At 44.5% G+C, this 27208-nt stretch overlaps 1 protein-coding gene and 1 long non-coding RNA gene across 2 annotated transcripts in view; one reads left to right on the forward strand and one right to left on the reverse strand.

The window, feature by feature from the left end:
- Window positions 1-560: 560 nt before the first annotated feature.
- LOC115587775 (uncharacterized) lies at window positions 561-26559 on the reverse strand. The gene is made up of 4 exons (XR_003985165.1): window positions 26429-26559; window positions 2723-2878; window positions 2344-2550; window positions 561-1976 (listed from the first exon to the last, which is right to left on the reverse strand). It is a non-coding gene; the product is annotated as an uncharacterized LOC115587775 (long non-coding RNA).
- The window catches only part of nalf1b (NALCN channel auxiliary factor 1b), a 96471-nt gene continuing 75350 nt past the window's right edge, over window positions 6088-27208 (forward strand). The window contains exon 1 of the mRNA XM_030427760.1: window positions 6088-7638. Coding sequence (XP_030283620.1) covers window positions 6907-7638 — 732 coding nt within the window. The 5' untranslated portion in view covers window positions 6088-6906. The remainder of the gene's footprint in view (window positions 7639-27208) is intronic.

Raw genomic sequence — 27208 nt, forward strand, 5'->3', positions numbered from 1 at the left:
CCAAGCCAAATTTTGACCTGATGGTGGCGCTGAGTGAAAGTCAGAGGATCACCAAATTCATTGATCATCTGGGAACCATGAATTTCCAGACAAAATTTCATGTGAAATCAGCCAGTAATTGTTGAAATATCAATCCAGACTGAGTCCAACTGATGGACTGACAATGCTACCCTGGAGCCAGGCTACTAGCATGGCTAAAAATTAAGACATTTGTGCTACAAACATTATAATGAAACAACAATATAATGCTGATCACAACCCTAAAAAATATTATAGTCAGACGTTTGAGACAATTTCACATCACAAATCCTGCACTTAAAGCATCTCGCTTGCTGCTCAAAGAGACAAAATATTTTTAAATTGTTAAAGCTGTTAGAAATACAGTAAGAAGACTCAAACTCACTTTATGATTATGATTACACCAGCCTCCTGGTCCTCTCCCAGAGAGAGCGATCATTCCCTGTGTTTGAGATGGTGTAGAGACTGTGAGAGCATTAACATACAGTCTCGGGCCATTAGTGATGTAACATCAGGGTAAGAGGGGATGACACAAACACAGCTCACACATACACAAACACATTTAATCATTTTTGCATGTATTCAACAGTGTTTTTTTTTATGAAATATTGTGATCCCTGGAAGATATTCTGGAACTACATGCTTTTAATAATGTGGTTTGTACAATATCTCAAATTAGATGTACATCATAAGATGGCTTAGAGACGGTATGAATAAACTGTTAAAGTTACTAGTCAAACAATGCTAAAAATATACACAATACAAGGGAGTGTCATCAGTAGATTTGTGTCTAACACAAACAGGTCTCCTCTGCTATGTATTTGTATTCTGCATGTCTCCTTGTCAGGGTGAAAGCTGCCTTCCCTGACAGGCACTCTTCCTTTGAAGCTGGAGGCTGGGTGAACGCACACATCCAGACTGCATGGTGGGAATATAGGCCAGGAATCCAGCAGCATGGATATGGGAATAGGCAGTGTCCTTGGGAAAGTGAGCTGTGTTGATAAGCCACTGAGGGATTCCTGGAAAGGAAATGGGTTGAGTCAATCGATCAGAGGAGTAAAAGCCTGAGGCGGAGCAGAGGTGGTGCTGGGTGAGGGGTTGAAGTGAACTGCATGATGGTATCTCCATCATTGGCCTAATCCCCCACGATTCCAGTGACCAATTGAATAGTCCCAACAATTTGTTAAACCAATACTGCTTTACATAGGACCGTACCAGTGAGCCTGCATATTTAATGCACATTATGGAACATTATACATCACACTGCTGCTGAGTATTTGCGTTACAGCCGTGAGACGGATATGCGCAATACATAATGTGCAATACATAATGTTTTTGTCTGCCAGGCAGCCATTGGCTTTCATAGATTTCTCTTTGGTTGAAACAATATATGTGTTTATATGTTTAAAGTTAAGAGCTTGGAATTACAGTTATCACTATCTTTTTTTGTGGCACCAGAAATGACTATGAGGTGGGAAGAAACGCATTGCTACACCTCTATCCTGATTGGTTCTGAATGAGATCAAGCTGCGGTAGCCACTTGTCAGTCACCATGCTTTACCATGTACAGTATTTTACAAAATATCCAGCATGCTGTATCAGAGAAGACCTGAAATTTGCAATTGAAACCATGTTCAACCAACTCATTGGGAGTTTAGTCGACTGTTTGCTCAGTTAATCAAGTGAGACGTAGGATTCTTTTTCTCATAGGCTCACAACAATCAAACTTCTTTTTGAAACCAGCAGAGTTGCCCTCTGCTGGCCATTATAAGAATGCAGTTTTAAGGAATTAACAAATATATGTCGAAAAATAATGTCCCATCTTGCAATTGTAAAGGAGGTGGGAAAAAATTTCTGTATCCGTCCTTTCATCTGGATTTTAACTCCGTCTGGTCCAGGCTGAGCCCCATCCTCAATGCAAGTTTCATGGAAATCTGTTCAGTAGTTGTTGTTTAATCCTGCAGACAAACCAACCGACAAACAGACTCTACATTAGACAATAACTATTACATAACTACCACCACATGACTGGATTTCCACACTTAAGTTACATGATGACAAATGATGAAACTAATAACGCTGATGGAGATAAGGTGACTTTGAAAGCTAATCGACCTTGAGTTAATATATTTTTGTCAAAAAGGTCAAAAATAGACTTTCACCTTCAAATAATAATGATATTACCGCTGTGGCACACACCCAGTGCTGCAGAATAACCACACACAGGATCAACACAAGACGTATGTGCACTTGTGCACACACACACACACATGTGAACACAAACATGTCTTCGCAGGTTGTTCTTGAGCGGGATAATGCACTAACCTCATACCGCACATCCACTTGGGACAGTAAGCCTGGGCTGAGGGTGTTGTCTTCCCCGGCCAATCAGGGCCTCTGAGCCAGTCTCCTTCTCCTCTCTGACGTCAGAAGGATGAAAGCGCAGAAGGGGACTGAGAGCCGGAGGAAGACGGGCTGCTGCTGAGCGAGAGCTTAAGGAAGAGACACATCGGAAGAGTCGCTCGGGGTCAGCTGAGTGGGAGAGGAAGGATGCGGAGAGATGGTGGTGGCAGGAATGTGGAAAAAAAGTGAGAATAGAGGAGGAGAGGAGAAAGATTGAGAGCATGCATCTTGAAGCCAGCTGTACAAGAGATGTTGAGACATACAGTGACAGGCACTTAAAGGGGCTAATTTCCAAACTGACACAGTGCGGAGGAGGCGTGAAGATTGTGGATTTGACACAAGTATGCACAGTTGGCTGATGTCACATGTCACCCTTCTCTCACTCCATTCTCCTCTTCCTCTGATTGTCAGTGGGTCCAATCTCCTCCCCGTCTCCCTCCATCAGGAATGCTGACAGCTGAGGAAACACACTGCAATGGTGAGATCATGGAAAGAGAGGCTGGTTATGTGCACATCACACACCACTTTGCAACTTTGCTTTTGCTTAAGTTGAATTATTATATTTCTTTTTGCTTTTGCTTAAGTTGAATTATTATATTTCTTTTTTGGCACAGGACCGTGGTTATACTCTGGTTAGGTTGCACAGCTCCTCAAAAAACACCCGGTTTAACTACTCAACTATGATGGAAGTTTATTGTCGACTCCTCCTTCACAGTGTGACTCAAACTCCAGTTGTCCGTTTGGCAGCTTTGTTGGATGTAAAAGCGCCACCCCCACCCAAGTGTGCAGGCTTTACCCTCTCTCCATTTAGTGATAAGACAGTAAACGGTCAAAAAAACTTTGACAGAAACACACAGGGCCAACACCGTCAGCTTCAGTCTGAGCTTCTTGTTTTGCGCGAGAGACACAACAGAGGTCGAGATTACTTTTATCACTGGAACTCAATCAGAATCAGTCCCTCGAAAAGTTTCAGTCAGAGTACTGGAAGGGCAAAGGAGGCCTCCATGTTGCTCATTTTGGATGTGTTTACAAAACAGTTTTAGACAGACATTTATTAATAGATGGCCGATCCTCATCTGAATGGCCCAAATGTACTTTCCAGTGCCTTTTGATAAGCCGGACAGGACGAGGGTGTAAGAACAGGTACAATGGGAGTTGTGATATTGAATGACGCACTTTGCATTGTGCTTTAGATTTCATTTTTATTGCCTCTCATTTAGCAAGAGCTACTGTATCAGTGCAATGAGATAACACAATCAGTTCTACACATATACTCTATGTCCAGAGAGCACACACACGCACGCACGCACACACACACACACACACACACACACCTGCACATGTTCCCCTGCATGGCTCGAGGATGAGTCATGTCTGCCAGCCCTTACTGTTACTGTGATGGCTCCAGATTTAAGGGCCAGCAATCTACATTCATCTCACAGACATAGTCCTCCTCTCTCTTTCTCTCTCTCTCCTTTACACACACACACACACACACACAAACGCACACACACACACACACTCACACACATACGCAATAAGATACAGGTAGGAGAGTGTTGCGGTTGGTGTGAAACCGACAACCCTCTGCCAGGCCAAACGCACACATTTCGTATGTTGTTGATTGGCAACCTCTATGGATCTGACATAAGTCAGGCGATCAGCTCGAGCCAATCAAAATCACAGGTTTGGAAATGGTTTTAAGAGACACCTGGCCAGGTCCCTATAGCCATATGCCTGCCAACATGGTGAAGGGGGGGTTCAGCCACACACATGCACAAACACACCGCAGGCAGGGTCAAAGACAGAGCATGAAATCGAGCCACCTCAGTCAAAGTCAAACTAAACAATCCAAGCCGAAGTAGGACACCTTTCCCCTCGAGGCTCGATCACAGCATCCTGCAGTGACATAATATGTGAGAGAAATGAGTGATGAATGATGAGCATGCAAGCAGCCGTAGCAGCTACACAACAGACGTTTGCCACGCCAGAGTCCACGGTTTCAAATCCAGTTCATGCTCCCACCCATAAAAAATCCAGGCCCTGCACCATCAGGATCATGGGTGGATCTCAACACGGGGAGGTTCAAAAACATCGGGCAAATTGAATCTCCTTTTGTGAACACCTGCTGACATTTATCAGCAAATTATGTTATTGACAGGACTTGTTCCCACCACTCAGATGACACAAAAGAAATGGCTCTCCATTACTGACTTTCTGATTCAATTTATTCATTTATTTTTATTTTTTTTTTACTTCAAACAACTGTGGAGTGCACTCAGGAGAAGGTGCAATTCAAGCATCAACTAAGTAAGAGGGAATAAACACCTCTTTTTGTTGTGTTTGAGGGCAGTTGTACAAAGTGAACCTGTGTGACAGGATAAACTGCAGTTTTCCACAAGTGGTGAGCTGAAATCCAGAAGGTTTCCATTTAATTCCCCTTACAGTCCAATATGATGTCGCATTAATTTTTTTTCTTTTTTATTTGGCAGAGGTACACTGGCTGCACTAAAAATAATTGGATTGGTGTTAGATGAACACTTTTCCCTCTCAACAACAAATTGTAGAATGAGTGGCCTTAAGCACAAATTAATCAGGTAATCATCTCTTGTCTTATCCCCAGTATACAGCCCATTAACATTAGGCAACAGTCTGTTTGGTGGCACTCCAAGCCATGCACGCTGACAATGATTAGTAGTTTTAAGGATGTGGATAAATACTGTAATTTACTTTCAGCACCCTAAGAGCAACCACCTATCCTCCCTCTCTCCCTCTCTCCCTCTCTCTCTCTCTCACACACACACACACATTGCACATCGCCTATAGGGCCATACGATAAGTCATGTGTTTGTTTTAAACACACTGACCAAACACAACACCACTGATGAGATTGGACCCTACCGGATACAGGTACATGATATGGTTTACACCTACACGCGCACATCTTGTGCTTGTTCAGCTGCGTTCCACGTGTACACAGGTTCAAGCCTGACTTGCTTTCACTGCTGCTTTCCTTAAAGCAGCACAGTGTAGTTTTCGAGAAGAGATTTAAAGTCAGAGTTTAAATATTTACAATATCAATGAAGTGATGCTAAGGATCCATAACTGAATAAACAAACTGTTCTCAGAGGAAAAGAAGGTCCCAGAACAATGTTTGAAGCTAGAAAGGTGGCAGGGTCCGCCACATATAAACAAGGTTTATTATTTAATGAAATTGTGTTGTCCTTTTGTACTTTCAGTCATGAAGATCTTACTCTTCCGATTAAAATCTCCTCCACAAAACTACATAGTGCACCTTTAAAGGACTGCACAGTTTCATACTGTTGTACTTTTTTATATGTGGCGGACCCTGCCGCCTTTCTAGCTTCAAACAGTGTTCTGGAACCTTATTTTCCTCTGAGAACAGCTTGTTTATTCACTTAAGTAATACAAATATTTTTCTGAGTTTGTATTATTACCTCATTAGAACTGTAACTATCAAAATCGTTAGTTTCTGAATTCTTCATAGTGCTCCTTTAATTTCCCTGTTCCCCTGAGCCGGAGAGCTCTCTAACTTGAGGACAAACGGCCCGAAATGGCTCAGATCAATGAATTATGGAAACAGTGAGTGTGATGTCTTAACTGCATTGTTGTTCTTGTGAATGGAAGATCGCGTCTATCCTGCACCAAAAGCAAGATGTCGCTAAAAGTGTGCGTTTGTGCCCCAACGAAGCAGACAACACCTGGCGACCTGCAGTACCCATGAGGAGCAGAGTGGCTAGTCAAAACACCTTTAACCACCTTTATGTGTGCCTGTGCTCCCCCTCTCTCTCCCTCCTCGTGTGTGTGTGTGTGTGTGTTTGTGTGTGCAGTGCACATAGGTAATAAGCTGCTCCGCCACTGCGCAACGATGGAGCTATCGCAAGGATGGAGATGACGCAAACAGACCCAGCTCTCCGAAAAAGTGTTTCAAGACGAACATGGCGGCAACTTAACCGCGGTCCAAGATGACAATGGCCAACGGGAGAAATGATTCTAGGCTTTCCGCCCAGGTACGGGACAGAGACACCAGCCTGCGTGCATCGAAAGCGCTCGTCGCTCTCCTTTAAGTGAATCTGCAAAGCGAACGGCGGCAGACGCGCAGCATCAGTACCGAGAGGCTCGCAACAGCTGGTCTCCCTGCGCCCCCGACGAGAGAACAAACCCGGGGAGGGACGGTCGGGAGAAGGGGGGCATGCGGTCAAAGAGGACGCCGTTTCCCCCCGGAGAGCCATGGAGAACCGGGATGCGGCAGCGCGAAGCTTAATCTGTGCGGGCGCGCTAATTGGATCGGAATAGCACCGATTGTTGCGGGCGCGATAGAGGAGCGCCCTGGACCGACGGAGGCACGGCACCCCACCGCTAACAGAGGAGAACCAACCGGAGCCCATCTCCCCTCAAGTCAATGAGTATTGTGGCAGAGCAGCCCCCGCGGTGGAGTCGGCCAGGGCAGCACTTTCCTAAAATATGACCAGGGGTGCTTGGATGCGTCGGCAGCATGATGAAGGCTTAAAATTCTGGTTTGCACCCCGAGAGAACGAGAAGCCATTCACCGAGTCGGAGCGGGCCCAGAGATGGCGACTGTCGCTGGCCTCTCTGCTCTTCATCACCGTCCTGCTCTCTGATCACTTGTGGTTCTGCGCCGAGGCGAAACTGACGCGGACCCGAGACAAGCGGCCGGACGAGGGGCTGCTTGCATTTACGGACATGGGCGAGTACTCCAGCTCCCTCCACCGACACCATACCCCAACAACACCACCTGACCCCCGCCGTCTCGCCAGAGAGCAAGATGTTATTTTTATAGGGAATTCTACTCTGTGGCGAATGGACACCTGTCACCCCGACAGCCTGTTCAAAGACTGCTTTACTTTCACGGACGCGGAGACCGTGTGTCCGGGCCTCTCCGGTGGAGGGGGAGACGGGACACAGTCGGCGTACGTGAATCTGAGCGATTTGTACCTTTCTTTTTGTAATTCCTACTCACTTTTGGATTTGTTCAACGGGTTTACGAGTCTGGGCAATTTGACTTGCACCCTGAGCATGACCGCGGGTGAGGACCAGGACGGGTGCAAGGAGTGCGTCCGGGCTTATCAGAGTCTCGACCGGGAGGCGGAGAAGAACTACCGGGAGTTTGAGCTGCTGGTTCAGAAATACGAGACGGATGCATACTCGGTCAGGACGTGCATGGAGGAATGCAAGGTAGGACTTAACGAGGCCGGGTCGTGCACGCGCGCGAGTGCGTTTAAGGGGGTGGGTTCACAGTCGTCATGGCAACCGTTGGGCTTATCTTTGAGTAGATTGGTATGTTGTGTTGTTGCAGAGTTTGGGGGCCAGCAGTGGCCCGTCAGGTCTTTTGCACAAACACACAGTTGCACCACCACATGAGGAAGAGTGGAGGACGGGTCAGCAGACTCCCCCCCCCACCCACCGCCCCAAACCCGCTCCTCTTCCTCGAAGCGCCTAATCTTTCCAGCGTGGACCACTTTGTGCCCTGTGGAAGAAGAAGTGACGTTTGACATTTGGAGTAAGGGCCCAGGCTGGCTCTGTGAGGCGAGGGTTAGAGAGGGCCAACGAGTGGTGCTCATTTCAATATCGTTAATAGCACACAAGTGATTCCTGCACCTAATCCCAGGCTTTGTATTGTCCCCAGTTTGCTTGTTGCTCCAATAACGTGCCAGTCTTTGAGCACATACCTCACTCAGGCTGCTATGCATGTGGACAGCATCTGCATAACCTACATGTGCACGCACACGCACGCACACACGCACGCACTACAGACAAACTCTGTGTTGTGTTACTTGCCTGTAATAGAAACATGGCGGGGACACGTTGGGTGGATTGAACTTCAGTCTGTTTCATTTGTTGTGCGCTGGACAGTTGCAGATGGCTCTGTCTCTCCTTCAGCTCTGTGCCCTCTGGTGCTCGCTGTCCGTGGTGCTGAAGGAAGGCCCCTGCAGAAAGCCTCACACGCTCATTTCTCTGGCTTACATCCACTGTTTTAATGAGTCTGGCTGGCAGTGAAGTGTGGTCAAGTGGTTGACTTCGCTGGCACAAAGACCAATGTTCTCCGTCTCTCCCACCTCCTCGCATACTTGATCGGGAACTCATGAACCCACCCGATAGATGGAAGACATGCAGCGTGGGGGTCATGACATGAGTCTAGCTTCTACATGCATTTCATATCAGACATTTTTAAAAGTTTGACGCCCTGCAGCCTGACCAGTGTCCTCCCCCTGAACATTAAAGGTGCATTATGTAGTTTTGGGGAGGAAACTCTCTTTGTTTTTCATGACTGAGTAAGCAAACTGAACCTTAATTGACAACACTATTTCATACTATCTTACTTTGTTTACATGTGGCGGACCCTGCCACCTTTCTAACTTCAGACAGTTCTCTCGGGACCTTATTTTCCCCTGAGAACAGCTTGTTTATTCATCTATAGAAAACAGTGGTATTATCATCTCATTAATGTTGTAAATAATGCAACTCTGAGTTTAAATTTCTTCCCCCCAAAAAATACATAGTGCCCCTTTAGAGGTTTTGAGGAACTGTAATGACAGCTGCATCATCGCCACGACAGGTGAGGGAACCAACCTCAAAAAGCAGTCTCGCCTCCAAATGATCCTGCAGCCCAAACTCATTTCTCCAAGATGGATGTTGTGCAAGGGCAGATGGGCTGTGAGTGCTGATAATCCATGTGTGTGTGTGTGTGTGTGTGTGTGTGTGATAGTTAGTGGGAGGATATACTGAGGATAAACCTTCACAATGGAATCATGTGCCGTTTATATGTTTGTTTATTGTGAGTCATACCTTATTGTTGTGCCTGCCCATTTGTCGGAGACCGTGTGTGTGTGTGTGTGTGTGTGTGTGTGTGTGTTCGAATGCGCTTCCTATAACATCTTATAGCCGCCTCCTTCTTATTCCATCTAATCAGCTGTGTGCATTTGCACTCCTACTCTTTGCTAATGTAATCAGACCCAGGCAGGGCTACAGCAGCCTTTTAGCCCCTTTAGCCCAATCTGAATTGCTAATCTGCTTCAGTGTTCGTATGACCTTTGTGAGAGCACAGCACCCCAGGCCTGCATCGCAAAACCAGTACTCCTTGAAGAAGCACTCTGCCGGACAACAAAAAGACATTAGACAGCTTGAAACAACAATTACAGCGATTCGCTCTTATCTCTTTTATTTCTCTGATCTCAGACCTCTCCGCTCTTGTAAATTCTCGGTCCACATTTTTAAACAGCTGCCGGGAAGCTCCTTTCAAATGGTTCAAGTGAGTTGGAAATGTGAAATCACGTGGTGTTTGCGTGTGCTGTGCAGTGAGATGACAAGAAGGGAGAAGGAATAATGGAAAAAGTGAGGTGTCGAAGATGGGAAACTGTCAAATGGAGGCGGCTATATCAACACATTTACACAGATACACATGATAAGACGTAACTAGCCAGCCGGTCTTCACGGACAGATGTAAGCTGAAGGTGTCATCATCATTCAAACCAGCTAGTTTTCATCAGGATGCTGCATGGCACCGCGTCTGCCTTGTTTACTGCTAGAGTAAAGACGTGTTCCGAGAGTTTGCCAGTTAGCTAAGCTAGAGAAGGGAAATCAATCAATATTCACTAGAAAACAGGAGAGACACTTATGTCTTTGGATATTTGGTTGGTGTGAGTGAAGCAAATATTACAAACACAAAACAGAATCAAACATCATTCTGCAAAGTTAACATAAAAACACGACCAGACTTCACTCGACGACTGGAGTTCCCTATGAGTCAGCTGAAGGATGGGATTCCAAAAGGGATTGTGAAGTTTCGCTAAATATACTTCAATGGACACTTGAAAGGCTGTGGGACACCCTAATATGCAAATTGTCACAAAGATGATCCATTTTTTTGAGAAAGCTGGGTCCCACTAGCTGAGCTGTATGTATAGCACAGTGTCTGGCTGAAAATTAAAATGAATTCAAGGCTAGATCTGCTTCAGTAGTCAAACCTCATATCAACAGCAAATTCAAAGAGAGGCTTGCCATCGTCACTTTGCAAGAAATACTCAGAAGTGCTTTGTTTACCATCCACTTTCAATAAGATGTTGGCCTGTGTTATTACTGAGTGTTTCCATTATGGACATATGAATTGCTCAGTTAAAGGTCCTACTAGTAAGACTCCCAGCTCTTCAGATACGGATGCTTGAGGATGGCGGTCGACCCGACCGACAATCCCAACGAGACTCAGAAATCCACTTTCTCATCAGGTGGACTTTTAATGTTGTACAACCTTGATTCCAAAAAAGTCGGAACGCCGCATAAAACATTAATATAGGAAAAATCGTAACTTTTGCAAACGAACTGTGCTTACTGACAGGTACAATCTTTCTGAATGATAAGCACTTTAACCTTTGATACTACTTTAAGCAATTTTTTGCTGATAAAACAAGACCAAACAGGAGTTCACTCGATGATTTTGCCTCTAACAGAGATGGATCACCGGTTAACCCTCCTCCTCCCTGGCGAAGACTGTAAAACTGTATGGTGACAGCGAGGTTTATAGGGACCCAATGCAATCGCAGATGGTTCCATTGTTCTATATCAATCGACATTTACTTTGTAACGATACGTTGAAGCAGAAAACTCGGTTTTTGAATGCAGAAATTTGACTTTGATGTATCTTATATAGGAAAAAACAATCTTTTTTTTTAATTGATGCTACATGAACAGAGAAAAAAGAAAATTATTGCTGTGACATTCCTCAATTGTGTTACAGCAAAACGCTACACTAAAATGTGGAAATGTTTTAGGTGAGAAATGGATAGTGAACAAGATCGGGGTTAATATTTGTCTGGTTTTACGTTTTGATCAGAGTTTTGTCAGCCTCCCCTTTCACAGTTCATAAACAATAAAACAATATGGCGGCCACCTCAGCTTAACAGTATGCTAACATATGTTTCTGAAAACATTTAAGGGAGAAGTAGGCAGCGTAGTAACACAATTTTGGTTTATAGTTTATCGGCACTGCGTAGTTTAGACAGTTTGATCCGAGTTTGTTTTTTTAAGTAGAGGTTCTTTCTTTCTTTCTTTCTTTCTTTCTTTCCTACTTCTGCTCTTCACCTTTTGATCTCTGTATGTACCTGTTTACATCACAGAGAAACACACACACACACACGCACACGCACATGCAAACATGCGCGCGCGCGCACACACACACACACACACACACACACACACACACACATGCACACCGAGCCCCATGTGCAGTGTTTCCTGCAGGTCCAGACCTGACTGTCCCTTCCGGTGTAATTTAATTTGCACTCCCATAATTCTCTGCTTCTCTGGTGGCTCTGTCTCCAGGGCTGTATCTCAACATGTTGATCTCCTCTCTCTCTCTCTCTCTCTCTCTCTCTCTCTCTCTCTCTCCCCCTCTCTCTGTCATTGTCTCTCGCCTACTTTCGCATCCTCTTTCTCTCCGTCTTCCTCCCATCTGTGTCGGAGCTCTGAGGGACCAACATCACACGTACACATGTGTCCAGTGTTTGCCGCTACATCACCTCCCCCCCCCCCCCCCCCCCCCCCCCCCCCCCCCCCCTCCTTATAGACTAACTTCCCGTCAGGGGCCTCAGTTCCTCTCCCCGTCTCTCTGCATGGAGGTGTTTAGCTCTCTCTTCCTGCCGGAGTGAAAGATACTGATCTAGGTTAAGGCTCTTTACTTCTCTTCAATTACAGACCTGTCCACACAGATCCCACCGTGTGCTCCTTCACCCAGCCTCTCTGGCCCCTCTGCTTATTCAATCACCTTTCTCCTCGATCACTCTCTCCATTCCTACAAGACTATTCACTTGAGCCCCTATTTAATTTAGCTGTTTAGCTTTATGTTTTAACTCAGCAGTTAGGGGAGAGGCCAATTGTGTTTTCCATTAAATACAGCAGAATTACAAACACCCCAGGAAGCAGATGGTCAGAGATGATTGGGGGGGGGGAAGCACAGAAATACAGCAAGCAGAAACAGGACAGTCATGCTAGTAGCTCTGGGAGGTGGGAGCTCCTAGAACTTAACCAAAAAGTTGCAATACGTAAGAACTGGCCATCCTGAATTTACACAGCCAACAAATAGGGGCAGCATATCAGCAGAATGGCTGCTTACTGGTGTTGACTGTATCCATTTTATACAGGCTGGACTGTAAATAATGTAACATTTTAGCGGAGTTAGCCAGGGGACTGGTGGAGCTTTGGACCGTTTGGAGAAAGAGGTTTACATTACATAGACGATCTCTTTGACATATCGTCAACACTGTTGCTTCTTCAGATTCTGTCGATCATTTTAGTTAATAGTTGAATGTTTTGAACAATAAATCTTACATATTGCACCTTCAAATATTGACCTTATTGTGAAAAATTAGGGCTCAGTAATGGGATTATAATTCATCCAAATTTCATTCAAATTTCGGAGCAGATTATAGATAAGAGTGAAAGCTCATTCTTGACCCTGGAAAACAATTCCACCATTCCCATCTTGTATGGTAAAGGTAAAGGTCTACACAATTTCAATCTTTTCATAGCGCTATGCGTAGAAAAACGTAACTTACCAGTCGGCAGTAGGGCTGCAACCAACAGCTATTTTCATAATTGATTAATCAGTAATCGTCTGGTCTACAAAATGTCAAAAAGCTGCGAGAGATGCTCGTCTCATCTTCAATGAACAGCCCAAAATCAAAAGGACTCTTCATTTACTAGCATAGATGACAAAGAAATACAGCAAATCCTAATATTTACGCAGCTAGAACCAACAAATCTTTGACATGTTTCTGATTGAAATGATCAAGCAACTACCGAAACAGTTGGTGATTATTACTTTTTTGACCGACTCATTGCTTAATCGAGTGATTGCTGCAGCTCTAATCAACAGGCTGACGTTTCCATCGACTGTTGCTAGCATGGCTTAAATAAACAGTATATATATATTTTATAGTATAAATATACAGTATCTATGTAAATAACATATTTCATATTTCATCTTCAAATTGACTGAGAAGATGAAATAAGCACTATATTTGTTATCCGTATCATCACAGTTTGTGTTAAGTAGACATTTAGAGGTAGTACCACAATGAAAGACATACTGACTCAGCGTATGTTAACGCCTCCTGCTTCACTACTAACGGTTGTGCTAAACTGCACTTTTTTTGCCGCAACTGACAGCTTGTTTTACAGTATGTAGATTAGACGAAGGTCGGCATTGACACAACACATAATGTACAGATTGCTCTGCTATCAACACCGACCGCATGGCCCTGCTGCAAGTCCTGCACTTCCCTCCCTCCCTCTCTCTCTCTCTCTCTCTCTCCCTCAAATTCAATTAGGGCTCTGTTGCTTCTCGATGCAGCTCAAACAGATCCAGGGAAACTCCCCTTCATATGAGCTGCCAGTGTTTGTTTCTCCCCAGGCAGGAGATAAGGGAATGTGTCTGTTTCGAGAAGAACACAGCAGCACTCCCATGGAAACGCCTCCTCGTCGTCCTCTATTCCCTGTCTACGCAGCACAATGAGACCGGGCAGCTCCCTCCTTCGCTGCCTTGGGCCTCGGCTCCGATCAACACAGCCACAGTCGTTTCTCTCCCTCCATATAATTTACCTCCCTATTCCCTGCAGAAAAATAAAAGAAAGGCTCAGCCCCTTATTCAGTTAATATGTATGGAGGCGAACTGTCCCGCTTGCCTGGTGAGAAGCGTGGGTACCGTTTAGGTCAACAGTGTGTTTGCTTGTCCATGCTTGCATGTGTGTGTGTGTGTGCGTGCGTGTGTGTGTGTGACTGTGTGCGGGAACAAGCCGCACGCATCCAGCCAGTCACCGTGGGGCCAAAACTCATCTCCGCTGATAATAAGATAAAAGTTGCATCGAGTCCTTTTTTTTTACTACGTCCAATTCGATCAGATCTGCGACATAAACAAATTATGACTTTTACAAATGCACACTTGTTCTCTGTCGCATCTCTCCTCCATCTTAGTTGAATGATTTGATGAGTGGGTGATGTGTTAGCTTTGATTTTCTGTGACAAAGTGGAGAGAGAGAGAGAGAGAGAGAGAGAGAGAGAGAGAGAAGGGGCTTGAAAGAGCGGAAATGGCTGCTATTGATAACTGATTACTGACATTAAACCCTGGAGACGTAAAAATCAGTGGATTAACAAAACCATAATGCAAAAAGACCAGTTTCAAAACACAAACCATCCGAGACACACCGTTGCCACCATGACAGCCCAGAACTGCCGCACATTTCGGGTCTGAGTTCTCCTTTGTTGCTGAGAGGCATGGGTTAATTCAGTTCTCGCGCCTCACCGTGACATTAATCCGTACACCGACTTGTTGTTTGAAAGGGATAGAAAACTGCCTGTCAATGGGATGAATCATTGATAAAAATGGAACCCATTTAATCAGAACTTCACTGAGGCAGCTCTTTGGAAGCCATTTATAAAGCAGGGAGTGCAAGTACGTGCTATTTAGACACTATTTTTAGAGTATGATCTGTAAGCTGTTTAATGGTGTTCACATTGGACAATAAAGTGAATAGAACAGAACGTCGCATTCACGGCCTCCTGCCGAGGTAAAGGCCTCTGAATTATGAATGAATTCGAGGTGAACGGGGTCTTGATGTGAAACTTCAGTGCCGAAAATTGAATGAAAGGGGGTTGAATAAGTGAACTGTCACGATTATCACGATGTGTTTGCAGGTTTTGGTTGGACTGCATCCAAGAAAAATCTGAGGGTGATGAGTTAGAAAGACGTCAGCTTAGTTGACATTTGTAGCTCATTTCTGCTTGTGGCTAGTCTAAAATGAAATTTTTTTAACTGGGAAAACTTTGCTTTTGCGATGTGAGAGAGAAAAGAAAATAAGTTTGTTGCTGCTCAGTGCACTTAAGTTAACATGTCCATGACCTGCTTATCACTTTCTTTTTGAACCAGCTCAGGAAGGCAAACCCAAGACTTTCAGTTGAATTTGTGGCGGTGTTAGCGTATGCCAATTTGGCAGACATTGTCCAACCCTAGTTGAGTCTTATTCTCAGGTTGTTGATTAAACTTTGGGTCAGTGATCCAGGTTGGGCGTCTCTGTGAATGTTTTTTAAGCTCACACAAATTACTGCTACTAGCATAACACACCAGAATCTCCAATCAAAGAGTGTTGCTCCTGTGGTCTATGACGCAGAACATAAGCATCACTGATGATTAAGCAATTAGATTTGGTAAAAGATTGTGCCTTTTTTTTCAATCAGGATCTGATCAATGTGGATGTTACTTCCTGTATATACCGCTGACGCTGCTGGAGACCGTCCAAGTTGACTGTAGCTTTTTGTCACCTCCCCCGTCTGCAGCCACCAGGCGAGAAGGGATTCATCTTAAACAAGCCTGTTCTATCACAAATCTCCATCCACTGCCTGCTTAACATGCATGAATTGCAGGGTGCTTTATTCCCCGCAGCTCGACTTATGAGGCAGCACTCTGGCTCTTAACAAATCCTAGTTCATCTGTATTCCATGGAGCCTCGTCACTTTAATAGGTTAAGGTTTGGGAAATGCTCAAGACTCATTATCTTTTTAGTTTCCATGGATGTTGATAGAAAATATTGCTCACCACAGCTTATGATAAACAGTCATACTTTGCGGTTGGCTGAGAAATGGTCAACCATGGACTTCCCACTGACGCTTACCCATGATGCATCTCTCATAGAGCAGATAGCTACACCACAGACAGCTAGGGCGCACAGAGTATTTAAAATGTGGGTGGAACAATGTAATGGTGGTCTGGATGTTCTTCCCCGGAAAAGTTATTCCCCACATTCAAGTGCAGTTGGTCTGATACTCATATCAGTAGTTTGATGTGTAGTTTGTTTTGTAGTTTTTTAATTTCATTCATATGAAGTGGGCCTGAACCACATATCTGAAGAATCTGAAAGTACACAAATTGATTTGATGGCTAATTCATTCATCACTTTGTGGCACAGGCCTTTGATACAAATATATATATATATATATATATACCTACCTTAACTCAGCTGGCCCAGGTAATGGTGGGCATCAATGCCTAGCTAACATTAGCCAGGATGCTAGGGCACAGTGAAAATGTGGTATGGAATTAATTAATTACTGCATTCTCTCAATAAGCAAGCAGAATGGATTTGATAATGAATGATGCTATCAAATACCATAAAAAATTAATTGTCGTCAAAAAGATTTAAATGAACACCGTTCGAAAAGGTAACAATGCGTCCATCTGTCTAAGACGCCTGTTGTGTAATTATGTCAGTAAGCTGCACGCTCACAGAGCATATCCCATGTCAACATTTCACAAAAATGACACGGGAATTAGCTTTTATTATTTCAGGATGAAAGCAGGAAAGCAATTCCAGCAAATGTTATATGCTGCCGTGGCCTTTATCTGAACCCGATCAATGGACCCACTGAATGATCTGCGTGGGTGAAAGAGCATTGATCTATTATCGGTGAGGAAGCGGTGGGAGAGAGAGCCTGTAATGACGGGCAAAACCTTTGTCAAAGTCCAGGTGAGTCATCTATGTGTCGGTGCTAGCTAATGGATGTTAGCCCCTAGATAGGATGCTAAGTTATTCTTCTCCAGGTGTTTTTATTTGTTTTTTAGCGAAGTAGCTTCAGATGCATTGCCATCTTTTGAATGGACTGAATTATTGCTGACCATAATTTAAGCGTGTAGTCTGAGTAAACAAATTTAGGATCAGGCGGAAAAGTAGAGTTAGTAAGAATTGCATCTGGATTTCACCTGCACAAAAGACACTTGAAATGAGGAACGCGAACTACGAGAACAAAAAGAAAGTGACAGCAGCAGTTGTGCTGAGAAAGCTACAGTCTGAGCATCACTGGCAGAGAAATAGAAACCAGTCACAGTTCCCAGACTCTGGTGACATTCTCACATTACTGAGTCATCATCATCATCAGCCACTCACAGCATGTCCTGATTCAGAGAGAGAGCTGAGCAGAACAGCGAGGGAAGGCAGACACACGTACATGCAGTCTCTCAACTCACACTGCAGGTATACACGGCACATTATAGCAAAACCAACAACACCTCACACACAGGGGAGAGGCTGACAGCCACCAGGTGTAGGGAGCCGAGGGAGAAGAAGAGGGAGAATGACAAATGAATGGTTAGATTAGAGGAAATACCCAGCGATGTGTGCAGCATGATGGGCTCGTGGCAGATCCCCTGACATACTGTATTCTCTGGGTTTTGTACAAACAGTTATCTGAGCACCTGGTCCTAATCCTCTCCATTTTAATCAGGCTAGTGTTTCTGTCAATGGATGAGTGTATGTGTCTGTGTGTGTGTGTGTGTGTGTGTGTGTGTGTATGTTGAGTGAGGGCACATGTTTGCATGGACGAGTGCATCGCATAGTGGGATGTTGTGTTTTCTGTCATGAATTTAGTCTGAAGAGTGAAAAGAAAGGAATAGTTTGACATTTTGGGGAATTTATTAAACACTTTCCTGCTCAGAGTTCGATGACAATTTCGATTTGTCAGTTGAACATGAAGCTACAGCTACAGGGGACAATTAGCTTAGCTTAACAAACAGACTGACAGACAGCGTGGGGCCAGTTAGTCATTTTTTCCCGGTTTAACTTTTGTGCTGGTTAAACCGACAAGACATAGCGTTAGTTAGCGTCAGTTAGTGAGCTTTAGAGGTGCTGGTAGTTGGGTTTTGTTACTTTTGGATCGAGCTTAATATTTACAGTACAAACATGAGAGTGGTATTGATCTTCTCAACTAACCCACAGCTGGAAAGCAAGCATGTTTTTGTTTTGAACACATTTGTCCATCAGTGGAAAAATTGAACCAGGGAACATTTTCATTTTATATGTTGCAACTCGTCACCAGATGTTGAACGTGGGTGTCGTCCTCTTCAACTATTGAAGTCCCTGTCGCTAAGGGAAACCACAACTAGCCTACAACCTCCGAGCTAGCAACTTACACACTGACAATGGCAAGTAAACCTATCCCTAACCTTGTCGCTAATGCTATGAATGTAAACAAGCTAGCTAGCAGATTGGAGCTGACCTTTTCTTTTACTGTATTAATAGCAGATTTAAAGCCAGGATTCGCCACCCAAAAATGGCAAAGTACCACTATTTTCATCTTCCAAGGGTTTTATGATTGGTTTAAAGAAAAACAAACCAGACCAAAACTTTTCACTATGGCAGAACGATAATAGGTGCAGCCAGACCTTTCACCCACGTGTGTCGGGCTATGCAACATACCTATGTTGCAAGTCACAGTGGTTTTTCTTCTAAACCGATTTTGTCAATAAACGTGATATATTTATATAGCCTGTATTATTCAAACCTAAACCATTTTAAATTTAACATTATACTTTTTATGACAAAGAAAAGCAACAAAGAAGGAGGAGAGTTTGAAACACAGAATGTTCCAATTTTTTTCTGTCCATTGCCTCATCCAATGATCAAATAATTGTTTCAGCACCAGCTGCAAAGTCCTGATATTCAGTCCAATGGTGGCGCTCAGAAGTAAGAGCACTGGGCTTTTTTCTAGTTTTATAATACGTGTGAATAATGTGTACTTTGTTTTGATGATCTAAATGTTTTCACTCATGATGGATTAATTTTTCCCCGCGTCTGTTTATTTTAGAAACACTGGATGTTTCCTGGCTGTTTCCAGAGCGCCTGATTAAAGGTTGCACTCACCGTTCATGTGTGATATTTGAAACTTTAAAAAAAAATCTTTGTTTTTAGCCATTTGTTTATGTGTGTGACTACCTGGGTTTCTCCTTAAAAAAGTGTTTTACAGGTGGGCCGTAAAAAAAACAAAAAACAAAATAAGCGTTGAGGCAGTACTACACTAAATGCCTCCATTCAAACTGATGCAAATGAGTTTGTGCTGTCCTCCTCACAGGCCTAATTATGAAGCCAAAGAGGCTGATTATTCACATCATTACTCCAGTGGCACCTAGCAACCACCTCACCACTGAGGAGCTGTTCCCGGTGCGTGATGCAGGCTCCAAGTATTGTGCGGCCTGCAGTGCGTTAGGTGGTCCGATTGAAGGATTCTGTGAGTTGGCTAGCAGTATCCTCGACCCAACGCCTCCACCAGCCTGCCACACTGATTTCATTGTGGAGGGGGCGGGGAGGGGCGGAGGGAGAGAGGGGTTATTGATGGGTACCGATAGAACATGGAAGAGGAACAAAGCAAGACAGAAGAGGAATGGAGGGGAGCTTGACCTGATGATGAGGGTCTTATCGGCACCTCTTCTTAATGGTTTTTCACCTGCCATGTATGTGTGTGTGTGTGTGTGTGTGTGAAGGGGATGGATGGTGGAGGGGTTTTCCACCTGCCGAATGTTTCCTCTTTGTCTAAAGCCCTTTTGTCCATTTGTCCTCAGCCACCCATCTGCCATTTGTTAGCTGCAGCTGTGTCACTCTTTCTTCATCCTTTTACTCCATCTCTCCCACGGTTAAGCTTCATCCTTCTGTTTACTCTTCTTCCTCCGTCTTCTGCCCACGTGGAAACTCCCTGTGCGACGTGGAGGATGGTGCTCTGTTCCTGTCCTGGTTTGTCTCTTTTTCATTGCAGCTTTTCTTTACAGTGGCAGCGACGGCCCCTGACTGATTCTCTGTAAATAATTCATCCGTCATTGACTTTTCAAAAGCGCTGAGGAGGAACTGAAACTCCTCTCCCTTGATCCCACACCCGGGTGACACTGCAGCACCTCGCTTTTTTTTTTTAAACAAAGGCAGACATACACGCACTACAGCATGTACACACAGAAAGCAGGTAGGGGGGGTTACACACTTGTACATTTTCTTTTACCAAAGCCTCTGATACCGCCTTAAAGGCTCAATCGGGTATTGATGCAAGTCTATGCACCGACCTGGTGTCTGTCTGTGCTGTGGAACATTTGAGAACTTTTTACATCGTTCATTTATTTTTTCATTTAACAACACCGCAACATGAGTTTGACTCCATGTTAGCTACATCACAGAAAGTGATTTACCAATTTAACGAAACGTTGTGTTAAAAGTAGCTTTTCCTCATCCGCTGTGTCGCAGTCATGGAAGTAACCAGCCCAGTCCATGTAGTTCATCACTCTACTGGTCCATTCACATAACGCGGATCTGATAGTCAGTGAGGTTATGTGAAACCGAAGTAAGACGATGTTGAATACCTCAGTCTACGCCCTCAAATCTATTGCAAGCTAAAATCATAAGGTTGCCTTCCTCCCATTTCAACAAATGTCATGTTACATGTCAAGCAAGATTGACCCTTTGTACGGAACACCGCCAGAGACTTTTTCATTTCATCTGATCGAGTCTTTTATGTAAGTTTTAATGCGACAGAATTGAGTGCTCAGAGTCCCACAGTGAGACAGCAGGGGTGAGCTTTACATAAAATTAAGCTTTTTTTTATGGTGTCCAGACAGCCACTGTACATCTGTGTTTGCTCCGCGCTAACCTGGAGGGCATGAATGTGTTTCGATTTAGATATTGTCTCCCTGCCGAAATCCCACAGAGTCTGACCTCGGTGCCGACACTTTTCTCCACACACTCCTTTCCCTGTTTCTTTGTTTCCCTGCCTGCCCTCCTTCCCGTTTCCTTTTTTGCGTCCCTTCCATTCCTCTTTCCATCTTTTATCAAGGTTGTTACCCATCACACAATCGCTGCCCCTGTTCGTCACATCCTCCTCCTCCTCCTCTCCCTATCTTGCTCCCTGTAGCCCTAATCCTCCTGTGCTGGCTCTTAGCTGGATAAAGCTGTCTCCCATCCTTTCTCTTTATGGCAGGATTTACAGCAGTACCCTTTCATATCCCCCTTTTAGCACTCTTACGGTAGCTTCCACTGTTATAGGGCTGTGCTCTCTGGAGAGCAAAAAATCCAGTTGCCCAACGGAAGGAAATCCCTGAAGGAACCAGAGGGTCTCTGACAAGCTACCCATGAATTGAAAGAGTTAAATATATTTGAATAGATTTATATGCGTAACTGAAAGATATCTTGAATAGGGTGGTGTTAAGATGGTAACATCGAACCCGCAAAAGATCTAATGCAAATTATGATTATGCCATGGTTTTCCCCTAACCCCAGCGTAGTGGAGGATGTGCACATTTTTTGCAAGAAAAGCTACAATTGCCATCTAGAATTGAGCATATGTATGAACACTGAGATACTTATACTTTATCTTTTGACCAGCTGTGAAGTGAAGACCTCTCCATAACCAGAATTTGTCCATCTCACAGTGAATCATGGGGCTTCCCTCGCCTCGTTCAGGACTGTCTCACCCACTTTATCCCATAGAGAAACTCAGCGCAGCTCTTCAGTGGAGGTGGGGAAGTGGGGAAGCGACCACTTTTCTCTCGTTGAACTTAAAAATACTATATGAAAACACTTAAATAAATAAAGTAAGATAACGTTTTTTTTGTTGTTGTTGCTTTTTTGTCTTGCTCGTCAAAATTTGGTGAAGGTGAAGAGTGAGGACTCATGGCAAAGCAGTCGTTTTTTGCAAATCCACGTCTAGTTAACTACCCCACCTCTGTTTAAATTGAAGAAACACTTCCCCGATGCTTCATTTTCAGCATACGCCTTTTAAAAATGCGGTTGTCTTTACTTCCAGCTGGTAAATACATGTTTTTGCTCAATGTTTTGTCCAGTATCCTCTTGTCCTTGGTGTCAGGTACTTCCGGTATGCATTGCAGCACCTGAGCTTAATGTGCTGCCATTCCTACAGTATAATACAGAAGGTGTGTGTGTGTGTGTGTTTTACTTCAGTCGCAGTGCAGTGTCTCTGAGAGGACAGAATGAAAAGGAGTCAGAATTCGACAGGGATTTTTTCAAATATCTAACATTTGGGATTTAATGATTTGTTTTTGTGTTCTTGGCAGTGTTGGTGGGATATGATGGAGGGCGCATTACTGTATATGTGGCTGCGTCTGTGCGTGAGTGTCCGTGTGCGTGCGACTGTGTGTGTGAGTAAGCAGAAAAGAGAGAGCGAGAGAACGAGGGCGACTTTCACAAACGGACTTATTGATTTCCCATTTGAAAGCAGGGGTGAGTTTTCGGACGGGAGAGATTGGGAGGTGGAGTTGTCAGAGGAAAAAAGGAAGACATGAGGTGGTGAGAAAAGACAAAAGGGTGGGGGGTGGGTCCGAGATTGACCGCTGACTAATATCGATGACGCTTGGATGGAGAGGCTGGACACATGTGGAATGAGAGCGGGCGAACGGGGGGAGTGCTGGTGATCGGGTGTATAGGGGCTTGGCCTTACAACCCCCCCTCCCTCCCGTCAGAGATTGATGCTCTCAGTCAAGGCACACAGATGCTGGTAGCACAACTCTGGCATAGGAAATGATGATGATTGATTGATAGGGGACGATGAGGGTCATATCCTGTGCAGAGGACAGCAGGACTGTTGCTGACTGAATTACTTCGCCTCTCTCTTTCTCTCTTTTATCTCTTCCTCTGTCCTCATCAGTCCTCCGTTCACCTCCCTCCAACCCACCATAACATCATCTCTGCCTTCCTGCATGATGCATCAAGTCTGCCTCTTTCTCTGTCTCTTTTCTCGCTCGCTGTTTTCTTCTCCCTTAGCTACAGACGCTGTAGCGCAGGTTGAGATTATCTGTGGATTTTGAACCATCTGCAGCAATATCAACACGTTTTTTGTCATGGACAAAAGTGTGTGTAGCTGATAAACCCACATTATCTTGCTTTTTAAGCTAAGTTGAGTTTATCAATTACTTTTGCTGGTAATCCATTGTGTAGCCTACGTTGAAAACTCTATCTTCAACTGGCATCTTAAAGCAACATTGTGTAGGAATCGGGCGCCCCAACAGAACACCATAAATCACAGTCATAAATACAAATCCCAGGTGTCTGTAACAACATTATCAGATGCAATGCCAGATGAGCTACCTAGCTACCGGCAGCTAAAGGTAGCAGCAGTTAGCGGTTACTTTAGCAACAAGTAAAGCTATCTGTATTTCAGAGAGCTTAATATTAGAATGACTCTATTGTCCCCGAGGTGAAATTGTGCTCTGGTAATCTTGCTGCATACAGCTAAAATCAACATAAAGGTGCAATCTAAGAATTGAAATTTTAAAACATTCTAAAATGAAATAGAAAAATGTGAAGAAATGACAGTTCTGACGTTATGACATCAATGTGTATCGCTACAGAAAGATCTGCTGAAGTTGGCATGCTAACTAGCTTGCCCCTGGCTGGAAACCTCTTTTTCCCCATCAGTCCAATGCCACTGCGGCAAGTGATGTAAGCACCAACACTCTTAAGGTAGTCAGGCTAGCTGCATGGCTAACTGAGCTAACAAGAATACAGTAAGCAGCAGTTAGCAGTTATTCTAGTGATATGCCGCTTCTATTTGTTGGGAGTATGAAGTCTTTCATATTGTACCTTTGAAAACAATTATGTCACTGACGAGGCAAGACAGTTGTACCCAAAACCCAGATCGCCAGCTGAGTAGTGCCACCGGATAACAGGTTAGTTAGTTGAGGCAGAGCAGCTGGAGGACATCAGAGGAAACACCAGAAAACATTTTTCGCCTGATAAACTGGCACCTTTGCTCTGTCAGGCTGGATGTTCCGGTCTTGAACAGGTATTTTTCCAAACTTCCTTGTTTCCTCATAAAAATATAATTTGCTTGCCTTTGGAAAGAATGTTATGTTAGTGCTGTAAGCCAGTTATCTGAGCATGCCATAATTTGGAGCAGATAAACACACGCAGCTCAATCCATTCCTTACACTTCTGCTCTTGTGTTTTTGTCAGGTAATCTGAAATAGCGGAGATACCATCAAGTTCTAGTCTTAACGCGCACACACAGTTAATGCTGTAGAGGAACTGCTGCTGTGAGCAGCGGGGATCAGAGCAGGTGCCACACTCAGTTTCTTCAGTGTCCACACAGAAAAGGCTTCCCTCGGCGTAATTACATAATTACAGCTTCTACATCTCTTCAACAAACCACTTCACCTGTGACTGGCTGCTTTTTTCTCGTTCTCTCTCCTAGACCAAAACTGACATGCTGAAGAGTGTAGCTCCTGCATTGGGTTTTTTTTAGCTGCAGTTGCTCAAAGTTTCATGTTAACAGGATTTAACTTTATTCAGTTTTTGTTTTTCTTTTATCGAGTCAAGTGTGCATTAAATCTCTGAACAGTTTCCAAACTGATCCAAGACAAAAAATGTAACAGTGTTTCCCACAGGATGATTGTTAACCTGTGGTGGGTCGTCGCGACAAACCCAGCGTGAGAATGAGCATCAGAAATCAACTTGCTTACTCACTTACTCCACAGAGTTGCTTTAAGCGTCCACCTTAATGCACACACTCGCCTTGCCATTCTGTTTCTCTTACTTGGTACGTGTCGGCTCAGTTGACTTTCTTCGTTAGCAATATGATTTATAATCTTGTCCGGAAAAACCCATCTCGCGAGGCTCATTGTTAATTATGTCAACTATGTTTCTGCAAACCAAAGATACGTCTGACGTTGATGTGAGATTTGTACCAGATGTGGCGTATCAGGTTCAGATAATATGCCCTTTGCGGGCTTTCACTTCATGAGTTGAAGGGGAAGGAGGTTGCAACATTGCAAGCCACAAGGCTGCCAAACAAGCGACCGCAGGTTTGAGCCAGAGGGGACATCGCCAGCTGTTTTATTGTTGACCAAAACCGGCTAATCGCCATGCATCTTTTGCAGCATCAAACCTCTGTGCTTTTGAAGGAGACCTGGGGATATTTCCAGGAGTGTTTTTGGCAACCAGAAATGAAAAACCAAGATGTTTTCCTAACCTCAACCAAGTGTTTTTTGTGCCTAAAGCTAAGTAGAGGAGAAGCACAGAGTTGTGAAGCTAAAAAGCTAAAATGGAATCAATGTTTGCATGTGGGAAACATTGTATATGGAGCAAATCTTTTTCTTACCTAACTAGTAAAATCATTGTCAGCACTCCTGGTTTAGCCTTACATTGGTTAGCTCACTGCTTGGAGTGTCGTGTGGAACAGAAATGTGGGTCGTGACGTTTGGCCGGTACACAATCTTATTTATAAAGGTCAGCGCCGAAAACAGATCCAAAACTTCCAAGTGGTGCACCCCCTCTTCTCCACTGCCTGTCTGGATGTCTCTCTCTCTCTTTCACTCGCTCTCTCTCACTCTCTCTGTATGTGTCTCTCGCCCTTGAAGCTGCATCAAAGTGCAGCAGAGAAAGAGGGAGATCGTGAGTGGAGCGCACAATGCTTTCTACAAGTCCTCGCTCGTGAAACCTCAACCCTATTTATGTTTGTTTGGCGTGTGTGAGAGTGTGTAATGCACGCATGTGTGTGTTTGTGTGTGTGTGTATCATTGTGTTCATGCGTTTTCATGGGGCTCAGTGTAATCACGGCTCTAATCTGTCTGCCAGGAGTCTGTGTGTGGGTGACATTAAAGTTCTCATTAGCACTGTAACTCAGCACCAATGTCACTGTGAAGAAACCGACGACACATCCACTGCAGCAAAGTCGAACCCGCCACGTCTCTCTCTGCGCTCGTGCGTGCATGTGTGTGTGAGAGAAAGAGTAAAAAGCGTCTTAAGCTAACAGTTCGAACGATATCCTGCACCCGCTCTCCTCAACGTGATGTGAGATAAAACAGTCCGTGAGCGCTCAGCGTAACAGCGTGCACGATTAAAAAGTTGAGGAATGATAATAAAAAAAACGTTGCGTGATTTGCCGGCCCATGAATCATGTCTTGTTGCGCCACATTTTCATTGAATAACTTAGCAGTTATCTTTACACACACACACACACACACACTGTTTGATGTAGCTTATGCTGAAGTAAAGGCAGGATGAATGAGAGAGAAGAGGTGGAAAGAAGGGATAGCTGGGAAGAAGGGAGAGATATGTTACCATGGTAACAGGAAACGGGCTTGAATTGAATGAAAGATGTGGTGAAGACTGTTGCACTGGGTGAAAAAAACCCCACAACAATATTGCTCCTGCCTTACCCGCACATGCTAACTGTGTAGCTGGATGCATTTCTTTTTCTCTCTTCTCTCTCACCCGTCCCGTCCCTGTCCCGGTCCTCCTGACCCACCTCCGGATGCCGTCTGAATAAGCGTGGCCTTGAGCGCCCTGCACCAAGTTAGTCTGAGTTGTTTGCAGCAGGCATATTAAGTAAAAGAACCAGAGCGAGTGAGAGAAGTGGGTCAGGGGAGGATATGGGCGTCTGCACTCAGGCCGGTTCTGTCTGATTTCACACATCCCAGCTAATCAGCCTCTAACACTTAGCATCCTCGCCCTCCCGTGAATGCTAACGCGCAAGCAGGCTGAAGTACCGGTCGTTCTTGGGGGCTAACAGGCTAACAGAGAGCTAATCATCTTGGAGGGCAATCCAGCGTGGTGTTGCTACCGTAGAGACGAGTCAGCCAAGGTCTCTCTGCCGTCAGCTGCAGATCTGATTTGAAACAAACAAGATCTTAGTGTCGGTTTCCCCTGAATGAATGTGTTTTCCTTGAAAGAGGCAGGTGTGGCGAAAAAGGCAGAGAAAAAGTGAGAGCAAGGGAAAGAGTGGAGAGAGTGATGGCAGATCCATCAGACTCATCTCTTGTGTCCTTGGTGACGCAGATCTGCAGTTTTTCTGCAGTAGGAACAACAGAGAGGGAGAGAGACAGAGAGATAGAGAGTACATTTCCAGGGTCAGGGGCTGAGACAAACAGGGAACAAGCTCAGGGAGCGAACACTCTGCACCTGCAGTGGCACTTGGCTGCTACAGTAGTTGATTTTTT

Source organism: Sparus aurata, chromosome 9, assembly GCF_900880675.1.
Source record: "Sparus aurata chromosome 9, fSpaAur1.1, whole genome shotgun sequence".
NCBI lineage: Eukaryota > Metazoa > Chordata > Actinopteri > Spariformes > Sparidae > Sparus > Sparus aurata.